Below are 20,106 nucleotides of genomic sequence, written 5' to 3'. Positions count from 1 at the left end.
TGACTGTATGTCTCCCTCAGGATGAACTGTTTTCAATTTGATTTCGATTTTGGTGATCAAATCTTTATTTTGTAGATACAACACAGGCAGAATTTTGTGTTCCTTGCAGTTTACTTTGGTTTATCACCAAATAATGTCAGGCAGTAAACTAAAGTTACACTGATCAGTTTTATTTTTGAATGTCTTTGACTGATATAAGATTTATACAGGCTCTGTTGCATTTATTGCTAAGTAACAAAGTTAGCATACTACTAATATGTTCAAACTAAACAGTGAATATATTCAGCATGTTTGCATGACTGTAAAGCAGAACCTTCCCATCCAGTAAAAAGCAGTTTAACAGACACCAAAAAGACTTTTATAGATGTCTGAAAAATACTAAAATTAGTTTTTACAGGCATTTTCTCACTTTGTTGACATGGCTACAAAAAATGTTTACATCTAAATTTGGTTAAAATGGTACATCGTTCTCTGCAATCTCCTCAGCAGATTTAAACTGTTTCTCGGGGCCAGTAATACTTTTTTAAGTTTGCTTATTTGAAGAAATAAAAAAGGCTAGGTGTGATCTGTATGTCTAAATAATGGTCTAAACCAAATTTAACCCAATTTTAGTTTCAGACCTTCGGTATAATCAACAGAGAATTACAGAGTGGGTAACCATGAGTTGATGAAAAGCTGATGTTAGGTTGAATTTAGTTCTTTGCAATGGCCATAAAATATATATTTTTTTCACCTTTCACTTTCCAAATAAGTTTAGTTTCAATGTATAAATACGTTTAAATGGCTGGTTGACCAGATTAAACCCAGAAAACAACACCCACGTCTCGTGTTCTGGGGCCTTGTCTTGTTATCTTATGACGCCTTGAAATGAAGTGTTGGTTTCTTGCACGTGTTTGTCACATCCTGTATTCATCTTATGCCTCATGTGCCCTATACTGTAAATCATCTCAAGACCTTTCAGGGCCTGGCTTATTCACCCACTGTGGCTTATTTCAGGGGAAAATCTTTGTAATTACAACTATCAGATAGTAACAGGTTTAAATAGAACATGGTAAATGGACTGGTTCTTATATCGCGCTTTTCTACTCTACCGGAGCACTCAAAGCACTTTAGGCTTTAGATAAAGTGGTGTCAGAGTACTTAATTCAGTAACATAGGGGCTGTTAGATACCCCTCATTACTCTGTGTTTATATCCTTACAATTGTAGTCAATAAAATAACAAATTAATGTAAAATTAAGTGCTGAAATTACATTTCCTCAACATTTTAGGGATGAATCTGCAGACAGCATTTGTGTATTTTTTGTTATATTTTTTCATTAGTCTGTATTACTGTCACTATTCATTCACAGAGTCTAGAGCTTTACTGTCTCATAAATAACAGCACAGACTGAGCCAGACTGGTTCAAGGCTAGAAACTTGACTCATATTAAAGCTCTAAGTTGCAGTTTATTTGGCTTCAATATAGAATCGGGCTTGTTTATTGTTTTGGATATAACCAGAATCTGTAGAGACGTCCACCATCTGTTCCACATGTCTGATTACACAACAAATAATTTACCGTGTATCTAATAAAAAACAAGGAAATAACAATAACCCGACAGATCTCGCTCGCTTTCGCATGACTTTGATCACATAAACTACACATAGTGTGATAAAACCTTTATGTTTTAGTGTGGTGTCAAGTAGAAAAAGTTTGCAAGTTTTAATTGCATTCATAAGATTAAAATAAAATAAATGATTGATCGCTCCTCTCTGAACATGAATCAGTTTGTGAAATCTGTCTGGGTGTTTCATGTTATGCTTTTGTTTCTGTCCAGTGCAGTTTAGAAAGACTTAAAAGCTATGTTGGATATTCTGGATATATTATTAGTAGTCTCAACTAGTAGACGCCTCAACTTGTGCCCGCAATTATGAAAAGGACATCTGTTTTGCTGCCTGATAAGCTAATTAAAAAGTACATTATCTGTAGACTAAGGCAATAGGTTTCTTGATAAGGAAGCAGAGAAAGATGAAGAGCGAGATAAGATAATGAAGGGCAACAAAAAACAGGAAAAAAAGCACAAGTGTTAAATAGGTACGTGAAGCATCTGAGGTATCAGCTGGATGAAAACCCACAGGGATGGACGAAAGTAGCACCAGGGACCACACAGTCACCAATGACAGCAATTAAAATGTCCCTGAAAACACCCAGCAGATACATTTGAGCTTTTTCACAACCATTTTGTGGCACAAAGGAACTAAAGACCTATAATTAATTCATGACCAAATTAAATTGAGTGAAGGTTATCAATAAATTTTACTGACAAAGTTGTGTCAGGCTGATTCAGAGATACCGTCTACAGCTCTTTCATGAGATTTATGAATGAGGGCAGTTCAGCACTCTTGTCTTTTAACTGATTCAAGTAACATTTTTTATTTAATAAATTCTTTAGTCAATGTTAGCAAATGTCAAAGGCTTTATCAAAGTTTGTCATGAGCGAGTTTGATGTCCGCGGTGTTGACCCGTCTAATCAGAACTCAAACCAGAGATTTTTTTTTATCTTGCAATCAAATGCTGCAATAAATCCTCGAATTTGAGAAAGTGTAGCTGGGAGATGTTTGATATTTTCAACTTTTAACTTTACAAATGTCCTTCATCTCCTTAGCTCGTCAAACCGTCAATATATATACTTTTTTTCATTTCTCTTCATGACTGTAAAATCTGTTCTGCTATTTTGTTAAATTAAAAGCTATCTTACATTCGTCTCAGATACACGTTTGTGGACATACTGAGGGCTATCTTGCTGTCACTGGAATCTATGATAGAAGATCCCGAGCTGCAGGTCAACGGCTTCATCCTCATCATTGACTGGAGTAACTTCACCTTCAAGCAGGCATCCAAACTGACTCCCAGCATGCTGCGACTGGCGATTGAGGGACTACAGGTAAGGAGCTGGGTTGGATCTGACTCTGACTCCAGAGCTGCAGTTTGCATCCCGAAACATGAAAATGATTTATTTGATCCTGAACCAGAATTGTTCTTAAATCCTGTACGAAAAGCTTTAGTTTCATTTTGTTTCACACTTTACAATCATATCGAATGTCCTAATATGTTAGTGGCAAATTATTCTTATTTCCTGAATATATTTGACACTAGAGCAAAAAGTTAGCAACTTATACATCGATTAACATAGTAAATAGGATAAATATCCTATATTCTAAGCTTCTACAATTATAGTCTTGTCCCTGACCAACTTTATTTTCCCTCTTCTGTAAAATCGTAAGCTTTACTTTTCTCTAAAGTACTATTTTTGATTTTGCTACAGCACCGGAACAAACCTCCAGCCCTCTTTCCATCATCCTCTCTGCAATCGAAATGTTCCACTTAGGAACAAGTCAAGCACCATGTTAAAGCTGTGAGCTTCTTTAAATCGCATGAGGAAAAAAATAATGACATTTCCATTTTGATTACGCACTGCTGGGTATTTCTTCTTCTTCTTCTTCTTTTCAAGCCTCATTTGGCAGGTAGATGATGTAAAAAAAAGTGATTTTTACTGGTTGTCAGTTTGCTAATAAGAGGTGGTATTCCAGCTTTTATCGTGTAAACAGAGAAATGAAGTGAGATATGACATTTATATTATTATAGTTACGATTTTTATCATGGCATGAAAACGCATTAGTCTTCTTAGCCGTCACAAACACCTTTAACGTTATTACTGAAATAGGTTACGGGAGAAAAGACTCACAGGCAGCATATAGCGCTGTCCTCGTGTCACTAGCCAAACCCGAGAGGAAAGGTCTTGCTTATTGCTGTGTTTGGGTGACAATTACTCGTGTTGTGGTGACATAAATCTGTCTGTAGTCACATTAGGGGATTTGTCTTCTTTATGGGGACAAAGTGCCCATAACATACATCAAAGTTTAAGATAAGGTTAGGACAAAGGGTTGGTAAGTAAGAGTTACTTCTGAATGAACTAAATGAAAGTCAATGTAATGTTCTCTGAAATCTTGGAAAAATTTGTGTGTGTGTGTGTGTGTGTACATAGATAAGGGAGGTTGTTATTGCTTTCTCGACATCTCTGTGAATCATCTGCCAATTTGTGTTGAGCCCCATTAGTCAAGTGAAATCTAAGGGGAAGTGTTTCTTGAGGGAAGTGTTGAGTGAGACGCAGCGTGGTCTGAGAAATTACCTGATATGTCTGTGATGGATACCAAAGTGTCACAACTGCATCGTTTGAGTTTTACACTTAATTTGGATCCTGTGGTTTTTTTCTTGCAAATTCCCTGAGGGTAAAACAAGCACGACAGAAGCTTTCCGTATACCTCTGTGAGAATAGAGTGTTTACCTTCCAAAAATCTAATGTTGCTGCTGATAAACAGGACCTGCATCAAACCCTCTTTTGAATATAAAGAAGGCTGAGAGTAATGACGGTTATCAAATTACCTTACCTTTGTAGTTGGTACTGTGTAAAAGGCCTCCATAGCAACAGCTGTTGTTGTTTGGTCCATAGGAGACTTGTTGGTCGTGTTACCTGTGATTTTAGGGGTTTGAGCATGATGACAATATATATGTTTCACTTCAGAGAGAAATAAAATGTAGAAATCATCCAGTGCTGTAATGACTGGTGACTTTTCGCAGCTACATTTTGAATGATTGAACCGGTGCTTCTGATATTCTGGAAACCAAGCCGAAAACAGAAGATTTTCTTTCAAATAATGACAGGAAACATTGATCAGTAACATGAAATTCTCACTGTATAATTTACACTCAGCGGACAGTTTGTTAAGTTCACCTTCCCAGATCTGCTTCAATTCTTCATGGCATAGATTCAAAAAAGTGTTGAGCCACATAAACGCTGGCTGCACATCCACAATGTGAATCTCCCATTTCACCACACCCTAAATGTGCTCTGTTGGATTGAGATCTAGTGACAGTGAGTTTGAGTACAGCAAACTCATTGTCAGGCACAACCAGTTTGAGATGATCTGACCTTTATGACATGTTGTGTTATCCTGCTGAAAGCAGCTGTCATAAGATGGGTACAGTGTGGTCAGAAGGGATGGAAACAGTCAGCAAAAATACTGAGGTAGGCTGTGACATTTAAACAATGCTCAGGTGGTGCAAAGGGCCCAAAATGTGCCAAGATCCAACATCAGAACTGGGCAGGATGGGTCCATGCTTTCATGTTGTTTAGACCACAGTCTGACTACCATCCAAATGTCAGCAGAAATCAAAACTTCTCAGACCTGACAATGTTTTTCCAAGCTTCTCTCATCCAGTGTTGGTGACCCAGTGTTGCAGCTTGAGTTTCCTGTTCATAACTGATACGTGTGATGGTGTGGACTTTACTGCTGTAGCTCATCTTCTTAGAGGTTTGATGTGTTGTATGTTAAAAGATGCTCTTCTGGTTGTGATGAGTGGTTATTTGAGTTACTGTTGCCCTCTTATCAGCTTATAACAGTCTGAACAGTCTGAACTGTTTACATGCCTAAAAGCATTTTGTAACTGTTGTGTGTATTTACGTGTATATTAGGGTGGTTAGGGTTGCAGTGGTCTGGTAATGTTAATATCATGGCTTTGTACCAAATTATACAGAATTGTACACTTTTTTGTATCATTATACACATTATAATGATAGAATTAATTAATTAATTATCATTTACCCTTTGCTTTTTCTTATGAATTATGTGTTGGAGATAGTCTCAGGGTTCACTGGTCAGTTGTTTGGTCAACATACTTCCATCTGGCCAAATTCTCATTGGTCTAAATATAGGTGACTAGTCTTATTGTCACTAGTTGGCAAAATCCTGCTATTTTGCAAACTAATCAGCAATTCTTCTTAGAAGAGACTGAACTATGCTCCCTAAAGTCACATTTCTACTAATCCCCACAAAGACAAAGACGTTAGCAAAGTGCATTTCTTCTTTAGCCGGATACTTTGATGCTCCTTTCCACCTCCTCCACTTTCTGTAAACATTAGTTTTCTGCTGTCAGCACACAGTTGATGTGGTATGTTGGTGAGTGAAAAATCCTCCCTTTTTTCAAGGGGAGGAAATAACTGTAGACTCAAGCCAGTGCATCACTGTGATGAGTCCATACATAACACATTTCTGACGGCTCTCCAGACACAGATTAGAGCCTGAATTATTGATGGGAGCTATTAGCTGAGCCCTGAGTCATTCCTAACTGTGCGACTGCTTGGCCGAATGGATGTTGTTAAGGTTCAAAATATTGGGGATGGAGACAAGAGAAAAACCACAATAACAACACTGGTCCGGTCGGGTTGAGTCAAACGATGATTTAATGATCACACACGTGGGAGATGGACACTGATGCAGACAGCCTCAAAATCTCAAAATGGTGGAGCATTGCTCAAACTTTTATAGCCTCTGGTGCCTCCACCTTATCATACAAAGCCTAAACATTCACATGCTTTCTCTCACACAGCGCCTAAGCTACGACCTTGGCTCCCTGTTTATCTGCTCCTGCTGAAATGGGGCAGAAAACTCCAGCACACTCTGTTCTCTTCTACTCAGACAAATTAGATTTCTTATAACTCAGCAGTATAATGCATCATAAAACAATATCATTCATTCACAACAAGTCAGCAGTTTAATGTAATGCAAATCAGTTTAACTAATGCAATAGTTATCAGCTTCTTCTGATTCAGGAGAATAATGCAAACTAAAACTACATAATAATTCACAATCTTTAATTAGGGGTATAACATGGCATAAAATAATATTATAATCTAACAATGTTCATCCCTTGGTGCAGAAAACAACGAAAATAGGTGCGATAAGGTGGTTTAATTGGTTTTACTTTGAGAAATAAAATGCAAAAAGAAAAACTAGACACTGAAATCGAAATGGCTGTGGTGATCAATTCAGTCTTATTTTTCTCAGGATATGAAAAGAAGAATATAATTTCTGATGGCCTATGGCCTTTACTTTCCTATTGTCAGCATTTTTTTTTAATTACCGCAAATGCCATAAAGTACCAATGTATCCTGCGAACAGTTATTGTGTTTGTGCATGTGTCCCGTGCCTCATATGCTTTATTTCTTTGTCCCACTGAGCTACATTAAAGCCTAAACAATATTAAAAAATCCATCATTGTGCCACCTTAATTAATATGTTCCTGAATAACACGAGTACACTCTTACACTTGTTTGTTTTGACTCAGTCACACAAACAAACGCTGTCCTGGTGTGTTGAATATTAATTGGAGCCACAAATACGTATTAGTTCACAGCTAAAAATACATAGGACCCTACACACGTAGTTTTCTCTGTTTTTGTAAATTTTGCTAAATGATAATAAGGAGAATACACATACCACTACTTAAAACCTGAACTACATACTTTTCTTGTTTAAAAGTCAGAAGACTCCAGTATACTCGGAGCAGAGGGCCTTTTAAATGAACCCAAATTCAAAAGCTAATAAAGGATCGTGCTGCAAGTTAGGTGCATATAAATTGCATTTGTGGCACAATTTTCCCCAAATAATAATTTTTAATCCAAATAAACACCTAGGAAATGCATTAAATATTGCATTTCAGCCTCTGTACAGCAGAATTAAGCCTGAATCATTCCCACACACTCAGAGAGAGATCTGAATACTGTTAAACAGTCAGTGAGTCACTTCAGTCTGAGCAGGTTTGGTTGTGAATCTTTAAACCATTAAGTGCACTGAAAGCAGCTGACTCACACTAATGTACGGAGCTTTTTTGGGTGTGAGAATTTGAAGTAGTTTCAGGCTGATTTATGGTAAATGGCCTGTATTTGTATAGCGCTTTTCTAGTCCCTAAGGACCCCAAAGCGCTTTACACAACCTGTCATCCACCCATTCACACACACATTCACACACTGGTGATGGCAAGCTACATTGTAGCCACAGCCACCCTGGGGCGCACTGACAGAGGCGAGGCTGCCGGACACTGGCGCCACCGGGCCCTCTGACCACCACCAGTAGGCAACGGGTGAAGTGTCTTGCCCAAGGACACAACGACCGAGACTGTCCAAGCCGGGGCTCGAACCGGCAACCTTCCGATTACAAGGCGAACTCCCAACTCTTGAGCCACGATCGCCCCAAATTTACACCAAATGCATCCCTGAGTTAAACTTTTCTGCACGTCAGCAACTTCATACGCTGCTGTCCATGTTTCTCTTTGTTTCTAAAGACTTTTCAGTTCGTTCTGCAGGATTTTCTGACGTCGATATGAACTGACACCAACGAGACATGTAAAAGCAGCTACAAGCATGCAGTATCATTAGTGTTTTAGAGGAACTGTTATCAATCTCAAAACCAAAAGGGGTGAACGTTTGTTTATTTTAGGTTTTGGTTAATCTCTTGTTTTTCTTGCATGGTTTTCAGTAGTGCTGTGACCACAATTCACTGCATGTTCCACACTTCCTTCCTATCAGCTGAAAAACAGGCTGAATATGTAACTACGGCAAATCAATTCCACTTACCTTGAAATTAATTCAAATTGAGCTTGACAGTTGAGTTTGCCTTTCGGTGGATAAATAATATTAACCATCCCAAAATAAGCTAGTTTGACATTCTTGAATTGGTGCTCAAACTGCTTCATCTGTGCTTTAAAGTTTGTCATGGCAACCCTGATAGTGTTAGTTTTAAGGAAATAGCATGCAGGCCACATGCAGTGGGATCCAAATTTGTAGCTCAGTATTGTGAACAGATCACAGAAGAAGCAAGTCTGGATCCCTGCTGGGGCCCCTTCGAGGGCTCTGTGTTCATTTTTATATCTGCAAATACACGACTGATTGTGTTTTTCTGAGGATTATCTTTTGGGCTTTTATTTATTTTTTTATTATTTTTCTCTGTAAGTGCAAATCCAAGACGCACACAGGAAATATGGGGGGACAGCGATAGTGATGGGGTCATTTATTCTGTCTTACTCCATGACCCATTATCACTGACTGTTAAAGAGAATAAACAACATACTCTCTGCTTTGTTGTGATTGTGTGGAGGATCATGCTAGCCATTAAGGGTTTATCAGCATGACTGCACAAATATGATCAGCAAATTCAACGTTTCTGCCAGTTCTTTACAAACCACGTTCCAGGCTTAAGTTGACCCCCTGCTGGGTCTTTGACTGGAGATTTATATTTTCTTAGCCTAAAGCTATAACCGTTAAGTTAGCTAATTAATCCCGCTCCTGTTTTTTTTTTTCAACATTAACAACAAAAAAACCCTAAACCAATGTGTATACTGTCTTTAGCTATTATGTGTCCACTTCTGTCCAATGATTAAGACAGCCTATCTCGTTCATTGATGAATGCTAACAACATTATAAGCCTTTATGGTATTCTATGAATGGCTGTAAGAAATGAAGTATACCCAATTTCAGTTACATGTAGATCCACTTTGAGCAGGAATAATTTGAAGTAACTGTGCTCTGTATGACTGTTCATAAACAATGATGCTCATAAACATCATTGTTTATGAGCATTTGTTTACACAGCTTTCATCTGGGCGTTTAATTTGGGTTGAGGTCTAGATTTTGACTGAACCTTTGCAACACCTTCATTCTCAGTTTGGGCCAAGCTGCCTGACAGATGACCTCATATTTCACTCTAGAATACTTTAGGATACAGAGGAGGTCATAGTTGGCTGTGCTGTGCTTGGCAGCTGGTACGAGGTGTTTGCGTTGATATGTTGTGTTCGGTTTTTGCCAAATGTGGCACAGCATCGCTAAACAACTTCACTTTGGTTTATAGGCTCACCGTGTTGACATAAGACACGATGCTGCTGCAGTATGTTTAAACCCAAGAAAGTGGCATTGCATCAGTGTACTCATGTGGTACTCTGATGCAGCACATCCTTTTCATCTGCTCCTGTCTTTCCCTTCTAAAACGTTTGGTCAGCTGACCTGTCAGACATTAGTTTATGTAACACGTAATACCTCTTTTCCACCCACAGTTGGTCCCAACTTTTGGCCTTTTTTTGGTGATGTTGTGTTTAGACCAGCTTTTTGGTACCTTCAGGTGGAAATGAATGGGATTCATTCTAGATTTGGCAGTGGCATGATCTTAAATCAATGAACGGCCCTTTAAGAGCCATCAGTTAGAAACTCTAACATGATGAAAATATGAGTAAGGCAGTGGCTCATTTTGAAGGCGCACCAAACTAGCTCCTGGTCGAGAATCAAACCAGAGTGTTAAACACCAGTTTAGGTATGTTATAGAAAAAAGCCTGGATCCTAAAACAGTGTGTCTCAGGCAGTTCAGCAGCAGTTAGACAGTGAGTATCTCCTTTTATACAAACTTTGCAAAATGTTTTATGTGCACAAAAAGCGTGACACAATAAAGGAAACAAAAACAGCAGAAAGTTGATATAATGGACACTTTTAAAGAAGCATGGCCGTAAGTCTCTGAGATTTCTTGTCATTGTGGTTTGCAGATTTTGAAGTCTAAAGGTTTGGAATACATGTGTGAAATATCTTCTTCAGTGATTGTAGATCTTATGTTGTGTGTCTTCTACCATCTTTTTTCTTACACACCTAGAAAAACAATCCTTCCAGTTGTGTTTTTTTTTTAATGTTTTTATTTTTTTGCCCTGCTTACCGATTTATGTCAGAACACAGTCAACGGGGCAAGAGTTCTGAGTTAGTATCTGATGCAACAGCGTTTGTGTCCTTAAGCTGAACTTCTCTGCAGTCTTTGTTTAATGTGCTGCTTCATTGTTTGCTGCAGACAGATGGTGCTCTTTGGGATTTGTGTTCCTATGCCTATAAGAACATACAACACAGTTCATGACTGATTTACTCGACTGTGTGAAGCACTACCTTCCACTTACATTTCTTTGTGTGTAAATTAGATTACATTCAAGTGTCATAAGAAACACAGGAGGTAATAAAGTGTGCGCAAAATGGGATTCAAACCCATCCTGACATAATCCTCCAGGATTACAGTGTTACAGAGGGATTAGAGCTGTGTGGTACTGTGTGGTTCTTTAAGGGTGTTCTTCTCAAAAGTATGATTTAAAGTAATATATGAACAGGTTTTACATGAAAAAACAGTTCAAGAAAAGTCATACAAATGACTTTAGAGATTTTTAAGGCAGGTTAAAAAACAGAGGAACATTGAAAAATCTTAAAACAAGAAAAGCATTAAACATTTAGTTGTGGACACACTACCACTAAAGTAAGAAATTATATTTTCTTAGCTCTTCATCTTGTTGACAGATTTTATTGTCTACACTGACATTATTTCTGTGTCATGAGTGTAACATGTTGTATCATACAGTGGACTGCAGCAGCTTCTCATGCTGTCTTGTTCCTGAGGTTTAGATTTGTGAATCACCTCGTTAACGTGATCTGTCACAGTCTGACGCCATCTGACCTCAGATCAACTACCTGCCACTCACTGTAATGAATGAGCTGTCCTGAATCTGATGGGTAACCGACTGTGCAGTCGCTGACAGTCAGTGGACTCAATCTTGCAGCTTCATGTGTTTAAGCTGCATTCAAGGATGCAGCGTTTAACTTTAATGTCCTAAAAATCATGTGAAAAGCAGTGATATTCTGTCTGTGTGCGGAACTTGGCTCAGATTTACAGATCAGCTGGAAGGACTGCGTTATTTAGATTTTGTCCATCGCACAGTTTATGTGTTGTTTTTTATGGGGGGGGGGGGGGGGGGGGTGTTAGGAAATCCAATGGTTGCTCTCATTTTGTGTTTTTAGCAGAAAGCGTAATGAGATTCTGCTTCCATTAAATAATTAAAGCCAAATGGAGTAGCAGCTTTCTCTCCACAAACAAAGTGCATCACAGCAAAGCCGCGCGCCAACATCCTGCTATTCTTAAATCTATATATTCTATATATTTCTGTAATGCTTTTATATGTGTGCCATCAGTTCTGTCTACATTACTATGTCACTATATATGATCCAATTTCTGAAAATCGATTGAGTACACCAAAGAGCTGTGTTACTATATGATAGAATTTCTAGCCATTTTTCAGTTTACAAACTGCTTCACACGACCTCCCTCCAAGCTGAAAGCTGAACGCTGACACTGGTTTGGATGTAGCCTTGTAAAATAAATATTATTAAGGTTTGTGAGTATAAATGGATAGATTTACAGTACAAGGTCAGGTGCCAGGTGTCCATTCGTGCATTTCTCCTAAATATATTAGTTAGATTTTAGTAAAACTTCCATACAACGATCACCAAATGAGTCTTCACCCAAACTGCGCATGAGGTTAAACTCAGTGTCATATCGATCAGTTTGTGGGTAATTTTTCTTTTTCACAGAAACTGACTATTGTTCAGATTCTAGTGAAACCAGATGAATTTGTCCTGAATATGAATGTTTGGGATCTCATCTCTTCTCCATGGATTTTAATTTTCATTAGTTTGAGATCCAACCAATGACAAGAAAGATCAAACATTTCTTAAAACTTTCTTAACTTTCTACACGAGCTGCTTCATGCATTACAATAGCCTGTGTCACCGATGTTCCGGTTTCTTCTTTTGGATCGTGTAACATATGCAATGAGAAAAGAGACATTATGCCAAATATCTCAGCCAATCAAAAATACATTAAATTCTGCTTATTGGTTGGGCATCATAAACGCTACCTGTATTTTTATCCACTGGGGTTAGGTTGTTTGCCAGACCCAATAATCTATTTTGTATCACTTCTTGCTGTTCTTCTGTCCTATTCAGGTTTTTATTTATGGATCTCAGGATGTGCAAGCTCACCCATAATCAATAAGCTCCTGACTGACTCAGCCTTTTTCTCTGTAAAAATTAAATAATATACAATGGATATGAGTTTCCAAATGTGCAGTATTATATCAGTCAGGATGTCTAAAATATATCATCTTGAAAATCTGCAATACCAGCACATTTTTTTTCAGGGATGAATGAGCTGCCAATTCATTCCTGGTCCTTATTTTTTTATTTATTTATTTTTTTTCTGAATGCAAAATCAGTGCAACACTACATACGAGTTTCAATATTTCTTACTGTAAGGTAATCATTTCACATCTTAATGCCTTTAATAATTAATTAGGTAAGTGAATGAAAATTGATAGATGGATAATTTTCTTTCTCTTTATCTTAAGTAACCATTGCTTACATACAAAAATAAAATGGATAAATAAAATGAATTGGAAAAAAATAAAAATACTATATATACATTAAATTATTTGATTTTTATCCATATATTTCAATGTTTTTCTAGTCAAAACTTTTAACAAAACAAAAGCCAAATCCAAAGGCCAGTCAGATGCTATTGGCAACAGAAGGTAGCACTTTCTCTAAGAACACTGTTAAATAACCAACATTAAATGATCATATTTTCCTATTAAGTCTTAATTTGCCAGATCAGATCGGTACTTATACATTTTGAGAATGAGGAACATAAAATAGTGGATTGTGTATTTGCTGATTCTATCCTAACACTAATATGTAATGGTAATAGATTATTTACATGATACTTTGTAGAGACACTCATAGTCCCCAGAGGATTAATCACAGCTTTTCATTTCACTGTTTGTAAGATTGCAAAAGCTGTAAATATTTTATATTTGATTCGCATCATTAAACCATCAGTAGTTCTGCTGCCCGTCTCCACCTCCTCAAACCCTTTTACTTTTGTTTTCTTTGCCCTCCCCCCTAAATCTTCAGCAACATCATCATCCTCCCCCTTATCTTTGTCCCTTTTCACTCAATTCAGCCACTCCAACATTGTGCAGCGGGGACAATAGTGGCAGAGCAGTTTTAATGTTGTCACAGCCGACAGAGCATTCAAGCCACACTGAGGTAATCGCTCGTTTTGTTTAAAAATGACCTCAGCCATTACACTAAATCACAACAGTTCGTCATTAATCAGTGTTTTCTATAGAAACAAAATGAAGTCCGAACAATTCATTGCTCTCCGCTTTAAAATGCCTCACCCTCCTCTCAACCTCAAAGAAGCATCGTCATCATCATCATCCTCTTTGTCAGCAGCCAGTTGAATGCTACAGTGTGTTTCACCTTACCCCCCTCTTCCTCCGTTCTTCCTCCGCCCTCCGCGGCTCCCTCCCTGCTACATCCCACCCTTGCTGCGTTGCCACGGCAACATGTCGGACTGCCTCGCTATCTGCTCTGCCCTCTCCTCCAGATGGGCTCCCTTTTGTTGTGCGTCTGAGTGTTCGTGTGTGTGCTGAGACAGAAACACATTTCTCCATCTTCGTTTTCTTTCTTCCGCGGATGCTCACAGGCACTTGAGTGTCAGTGAGTGCGCCACAAAATGCTGTAAACGAATTATGTGCTATATGAAGACACCATGTTTAATGTATTATTAAATGTTCCAGAATACACTAAATATTCACTAGCTACACATGCATACTGTTTCAAAAACAGCATAAAGACGTACTCCCTTTGTTTTATCTATTTGAGCTGAATCTCGTGGGTGTTCATGCTGATATTTTTCTTTTTTCAATGAAACGTTTTAACAGACATTAAAGGAATTTGTTATTTTCCAAACAATCCCATCAGGATTAACTTCCAAAACAATCATGATCACTTCTACTCCAGCCTAAGGTGTATTTCGTGAGACCATGTTGGTGTCCATATGTCCATTTGAGCCTATTTTGGCTAAACAGAGAGAACAACTGCTGGAATTCAGACAAAGTTGAGGCTACAGAGGCGCACTTGTGGGAGTCCTCCAAAAGACAGACCACTCAGTTGTGATAAAGGCATAGGCTGGTTTAAAAGCGGGCTTGAACAGGAAAAGAGGTGTAACTGGGCTTCAACTCAGAGAGGAAGAAGTGTTAAAAAGGCATTTAGAAAAAAAAAGAAAGAATGAGAAAACAGGCCGTGCCTTCATTGGACTTCTTTTTCTGTTTCACTCCTTTGTCTGTTATGATGTCTGTCTTGTTAATGGCAAGGACTATACAAAAACAAACAAAAGCAGCCCACATTACCATCTGTTCTGCATATTTTCAACATTTTCCCACAAGAAACATCAGACAGCTACAACATGTGAATGTGGGAATGTGGGATTTCAGTAGTGCCGAGTCTTTTCAGGGTACTTCGGATCAAGACCTGACAATGTTATGGCTCAGTCACACTAGAGAAAAGATAGGGCAGCAACCTTCTTGGCAGTTGGAAAAATTGGTGGTTGTCTTGGGATTGCACTATTTTTTTTTTTTTTTTAAATTTGCCTATCTACAGTAAGTAGCTGGTGTTTGCATAGGTCACTAGAAAGGTGTACAATGACTTTATGTGTAAATGGCTTGAACCAAAATTCAGAGTTTTCTGTGTCATGAATGTGGCTCTCTCTATTTCCTGGCTAAATCACTATGGTAATTTATGCTGAACACATCACCTGGTTGGTAGCCGGTTATCTTCAGTTTGAAATTGAGGGCAAATGACACATTTTCACAGATTTTTTCATTTACAGCATGTAAATTACATGATGTGTTTTATATGTGCAACTTGTTAAGCCGTACCTTACTAACATTACAAATGAAGCCCAGATGTCACAGCAGCCTATTGTCACTGGAGTTGTTACGTTTATTTATTCATTTGCAGTAAATGTATAAATGTTGTCAACCTTGATTCTGCTGCTAAATCTCTTTTACGCTGCTGGAATTGTAGCTACTGGAACACACACCAAGAATTCCTGTTCATTCAATAAAATTGATTTCACTTTGCTCTGCCAACAAACTAACGATATTTTCATATATCTTTTATTAGACTATGGGACAGTAAAAATTTACTGTTTGAGCAGTTTAAAGTTTCAGAGCTCTAATGTCGCGCCTTCATCTTTGAAATAACCAGCAGCACTGAGAGCACACTCTGCATTAAAATAATTAACTTGAATAAAAATCAAGATTAATCCCAAGATTAATGACATCTGAATGTGTCTCTGATTGGATGACACACTCAGAGGGTCTCATTTTCTGTGTAAGAAAAGTCATGTGACCTGGGAAATTCCCACTTTTTATGTCAGCACACAGAGCCTGAGGAGGCAACCCAGTTCAAAAGAAAGTGGACATTGTAATGCCCATTATCTCCCACTGGAGTTTTAACGAAAGCCTAACTGTGTTGAACTTCCTTCATAATATACCTCTCTGATGGGAGATCGTGATGTGACTTGGACTGACCTCAAATAAATCTCAGACAGATTGATGTGTAATGTCGACAGACTGCCAGCAATCAATGTTGCAATCAGTCCAGGAAGTTGGTGATATCTGCAACAGGGGACAAAACTCAACTCGTTGCAAATGCATCGTATTCTTGTTATATTCATACATAAGCATCATTTTGCAGTTAAATTCTCCTCCTACAGAAACTATGTCTCTATTTGTGGAGGAATTTCAATTTTTGTTTCAAGTTACAAGATTGTGGCTGAATTCTAAATTAAAATAGTTTAATAATAGTTCACAGTAACGTCAGCCAATCATGACTTTGACTGGTTACAGATACGATCCCCATCTCCAAAGCAACCATTTCAAAGGCAACACGACCTCAAGTGCATTTTACACAGTCACATATACACATATGACTCTGTGTCCAAACACTAACTTTCCTAGTTTGACTGTTGCATCAGAGACAAACACATCAGTCACCTCTGTGGGCTAAACACACGGTGACACTAGGCAGCAAACACTCCCTTTGACCGAACCAGAATCAGTAAATCTGGCTTGACTGGTTCTGGTAAATGGAGAACAGACTTAGTAAAATATGAGCAAACAAAAACGTTTTCAGTAAATTATTTCAGCTTGTAAAAGTATGTGTATATCTTTAACCATGTTTATTTTTTGACAAAATATGCAATAGTGACACACTTTTATCCCCCAAGCCTGCATATCTGCAGATATTTAGACCACATTAACATATACAGTAGAGTATCGTTCCAGTAAGCAAGGTCTCTGTGGATATAGCGCATTAGCATTGTTATGTAACATATAGAGCTCTGCAGAATAACTGGGTCTCCTGAAAATTGTGCCAACACTGGCTGCAGAAAATTCCCGAGATTAATGTTGACCTACTGTATATTTTGTGAAGCGGCTTAAAATGTATGAAAACACTTTGTTTCTTCATTAGAAGTAATCGTCTGTAAAATATCACTTTATTATGATTGGGAAGAAGTCTATCTCAGGACATTAATTCCACTCTACTGATTTATAATCCTCCTGCTTTTCTCCATCGCCATGAAGTGTAATAAAAAGGTTACGAGACAGCCTGTAATTTATCTTTTTTTATCTAAAGCAGTGTAATCAGGACATCCAGTTTAAATTCATTTTCCATTTATAAGGTGGAAAAACTGGTTAACTTTAAATGGAATCAAAGAATTTTTTGTCTTGCATTATATTAGGAATCAGATACTTGATAGGCAGTTTGCCAACAATCACCATGCCTTGTAAATGTCACTATCCTGTCGTTTCAGTCTGCAAGAAGGAAATTGAGACAGTTTTTAGCGAACAAAGAAGCTTCTGACCAGGTTTTTCTTTGTAAGTAACGCTGTATTGATTGAGATTGTCCTTTCTGCCCGTTATCTCTGAAATGCAGATGGATGAAGACAGCAGCTATCTGACCAAATGCTCTCCCACTTCAATAAAATAAGCTACACTGAGTTTGGCTGCTATAAGCTTTTGATAATTTGAAGAAAATCTGCCAATAGCTGGTATTCTCTGCCAATATTCTAGATCACATTCAGTCTTTGAAATTGAATGTGCAGCAGCATTGGTCCCTTTGTTCATACACTTGAAAAGAATGATTTAAGTGCCTATTTGACTGTGAAATCTCCAAAGCACTGAATGCTTCGCATGTCAGCGTCGAACATGTGACTAGTTAAAGTAATAGTTGGATACATTTCAGAAGCATGTTAGTCTGCACAGCCAAGATGTTATAGTATTTAGCTGCCCTGTGTTAACTGGTAAATTTCAAATCTTTTGAAGTCACACATACACTTTAGAATTAGATTATTTTTTCTATGGAACCTCTATACAGTATATTTAATTTTTATGTATGAAAGACAGACATTGAAATGATAGAAAAGTCACAACGCCTCTTCGTCTTTTAGCAAAACCGACTTAATCTCATGTCACACCAAAATGGCAGTTAAGGAGTCGAAAACAACATTAAGAGCTTCTGGGGCGAAACATAGAAAACCAGAACTTGTTTCATCTTCGCACATGAAGAAATGTTAATTTGATTTTCAGTACAGAAGCATAATATTTGTTTTACAGGCTCCAGGCAAGAAAGGCAATGTGGTTTCTTTTAGCCACATATTCGTGATATATTATTTGGATCAGGATGATGACAGGTCGAATTTGCCATTTATACTTTTGTGTTTGTTTTCATGCAAGTCACAGAATATTAACATTAAGACCACATGTTTCTAAAATAACTAACTTAAACTAATGATAGCACTAATACCAAGGCTAAATTTCTTAGAAGTTTGATTTTCTTTAACTGCTAATTTACATTCGTATTTGTATTCCTGACCTGTTCTCAGGCAGTTTTGCATGATTCACAGTTAAAATAATCTAATCTAATACCAGGCTTTGGTACAGCCAAGGCAGCTAGTTTTGGACAGACGAGGAACCGAGGGTCAGATCAAATCTGGAGATCTGGATTACAGTTTGTTATCTGAAATGACTCACATTGAAAACTGGAGCCATTGTGGCTATTGTGGGTGTGTGGGTCATGCTGACTTTGTAGCTCCATGCCTGCTGTGTTCAGAGAACTGAAGAATGGCAGAATGGAAAATTGGCACATCCTGGAAACAAGCACGGCCTATTGCCTTCAGACACAGAAATCAGTCACTTTGCTCAGGGAATTTGATATTGGGCAACCATTACCCTTTTTTTTTTTATTTCTATACATATGATTCAAGATACTGTTTAATGTCAACTGAAACTCAAAGAAAACATGTACAGTATCGGCATTCACAAAAACAAATACAACAACAAGAATGCAGTTTTTCTTCCAGTTTCACTTCTGGTAAGCTTCTGACTATGGATTTGAACTGTGTTTTATTGATTTTTTAATGTTTTTATATAAATGCAAATGCAGACAGCAGCTTTGGGTTGCACCCCTAATATCCAGGGACTCAATGAAGATTAGCAGTTTGCATGATGCAGTGGTGAACCAGGAAGGATAGGCAAAATCAGCCCTCTGCTGCTACGTCTCACTCTCCTCTGCCCTTCGTCTGTTTGGCAGGAAGGCGAGATCTGTTGAGCTTCAGCCCACAATTTGGACACTCAGGTCAACTCCACCGAACACACACACAAACAGCGAGTGAGAGAGAGAGACCAGGGGCAGAAACCTGGCAGTGCTAAGAAGTCCTCTAGCAGATTTTTAAAAAAGAGCTTACCATTTGCTTGTTCCTTTGTGAACTCCAGCCAATTCAGAAACAAACCTCCTTTATTATCACATAACATAGACTAAAGCACCACTGTGAAGGATGGATTTGAATGTTCAGGGTCATTAACCTGTCAATTTAGCAAAGACCTGATATGACAGAGAAAATTCACAGGAGGCGGAATTAAAATATATAGAGAGATTTAAATACATTTCTGATCTCTCTGTTGGGGAAAAATTTAATTTCGCTCTCAGAGCTCCTGAGTGGAGTTGGCAGTATATCCTGCTGAGAGTTTAATTGGTGTAACCTTTCCTCTCAGTCTCAATTTTGTGCAGGAAATAAGCTATAAGGTTACTTTAGATACCTGGGACACTTTGTCAGTGTTCATTGCCTCATTATATTTTTCAAGCCTCTGGTCTTTTTACATAAACTGAAGAATCTTTATAATTAGGAATGATTTATATATATGTAAATGCTATATTTTGGCATAAATTGCTGCTCTTCTCGAAGATGTGCATTAACAGCCTTTTACTTGCAATTTGCTCTGTGTGCATTGATTTGATTCATTGTATTTAAGTGCACACCAAGGTTATACTGATGAACACTGAATCGTCATGCTGAGGGAGGCTTCAAATAAAACACGGGTGCGTGTTGCACCTGCGCAGGCTGAGAGGAAAAAGATATGAACTTCAAACGATGATTTCTTACTCTACATGTGAGCCAGTTTAGCTGCAGGTGGAAATTTTACCATGAATCTCATCCCACTTCCTCACATGCTTTACATTTATAATGC

At 38.0% G+C, this 20,106-nt stretch overlaps 1 protein-coding gene across 1 annotated transcript in view; it reads left to right on the top strand.

The window, feature by feature from the left end:
* Positions 1–20,106, top strand: part of LOC146692387 (clavesin-2) — a 43,273-nt gene that overhangs the window by 2,075 nt on the left and 21,092 nt on the right. Inside the window, exon 2 of the mRNA XM_085432447.1 lies at positions 2,752–2,926. Within this exon, the coding sequence (XP_085288573.1) occupies positions 2,752–2,926 (175 nt within the window). The remainder of the gene's footprint in view (positions 1–2,751; positions 2,927–20,106) is intronic.

Source organism: Copadichromis virginalis, linkage group LG15 (assembly GCF_057382275.1).
Source record: "Copadichromis virginalis isolate Kocher_CV1m ecotype Utaka linkage group LG15, C_Virginalis_male_GT1.1, whole genome shotgun sequence".
In the NCBI taxonomy this organism is placed as follows: domain Eukaryota; kingdom Metazoa; phylum Chordata; class Actinopteri; order Cichliformes; family Cichlidae; genus Copadichromis; species Copadichromis virginalis.
The sequence above is the reverse complement of the archived record's forward strand: the minus strand, read 5'-3'. Positions and strand labels throughout refer to the sequence as shown.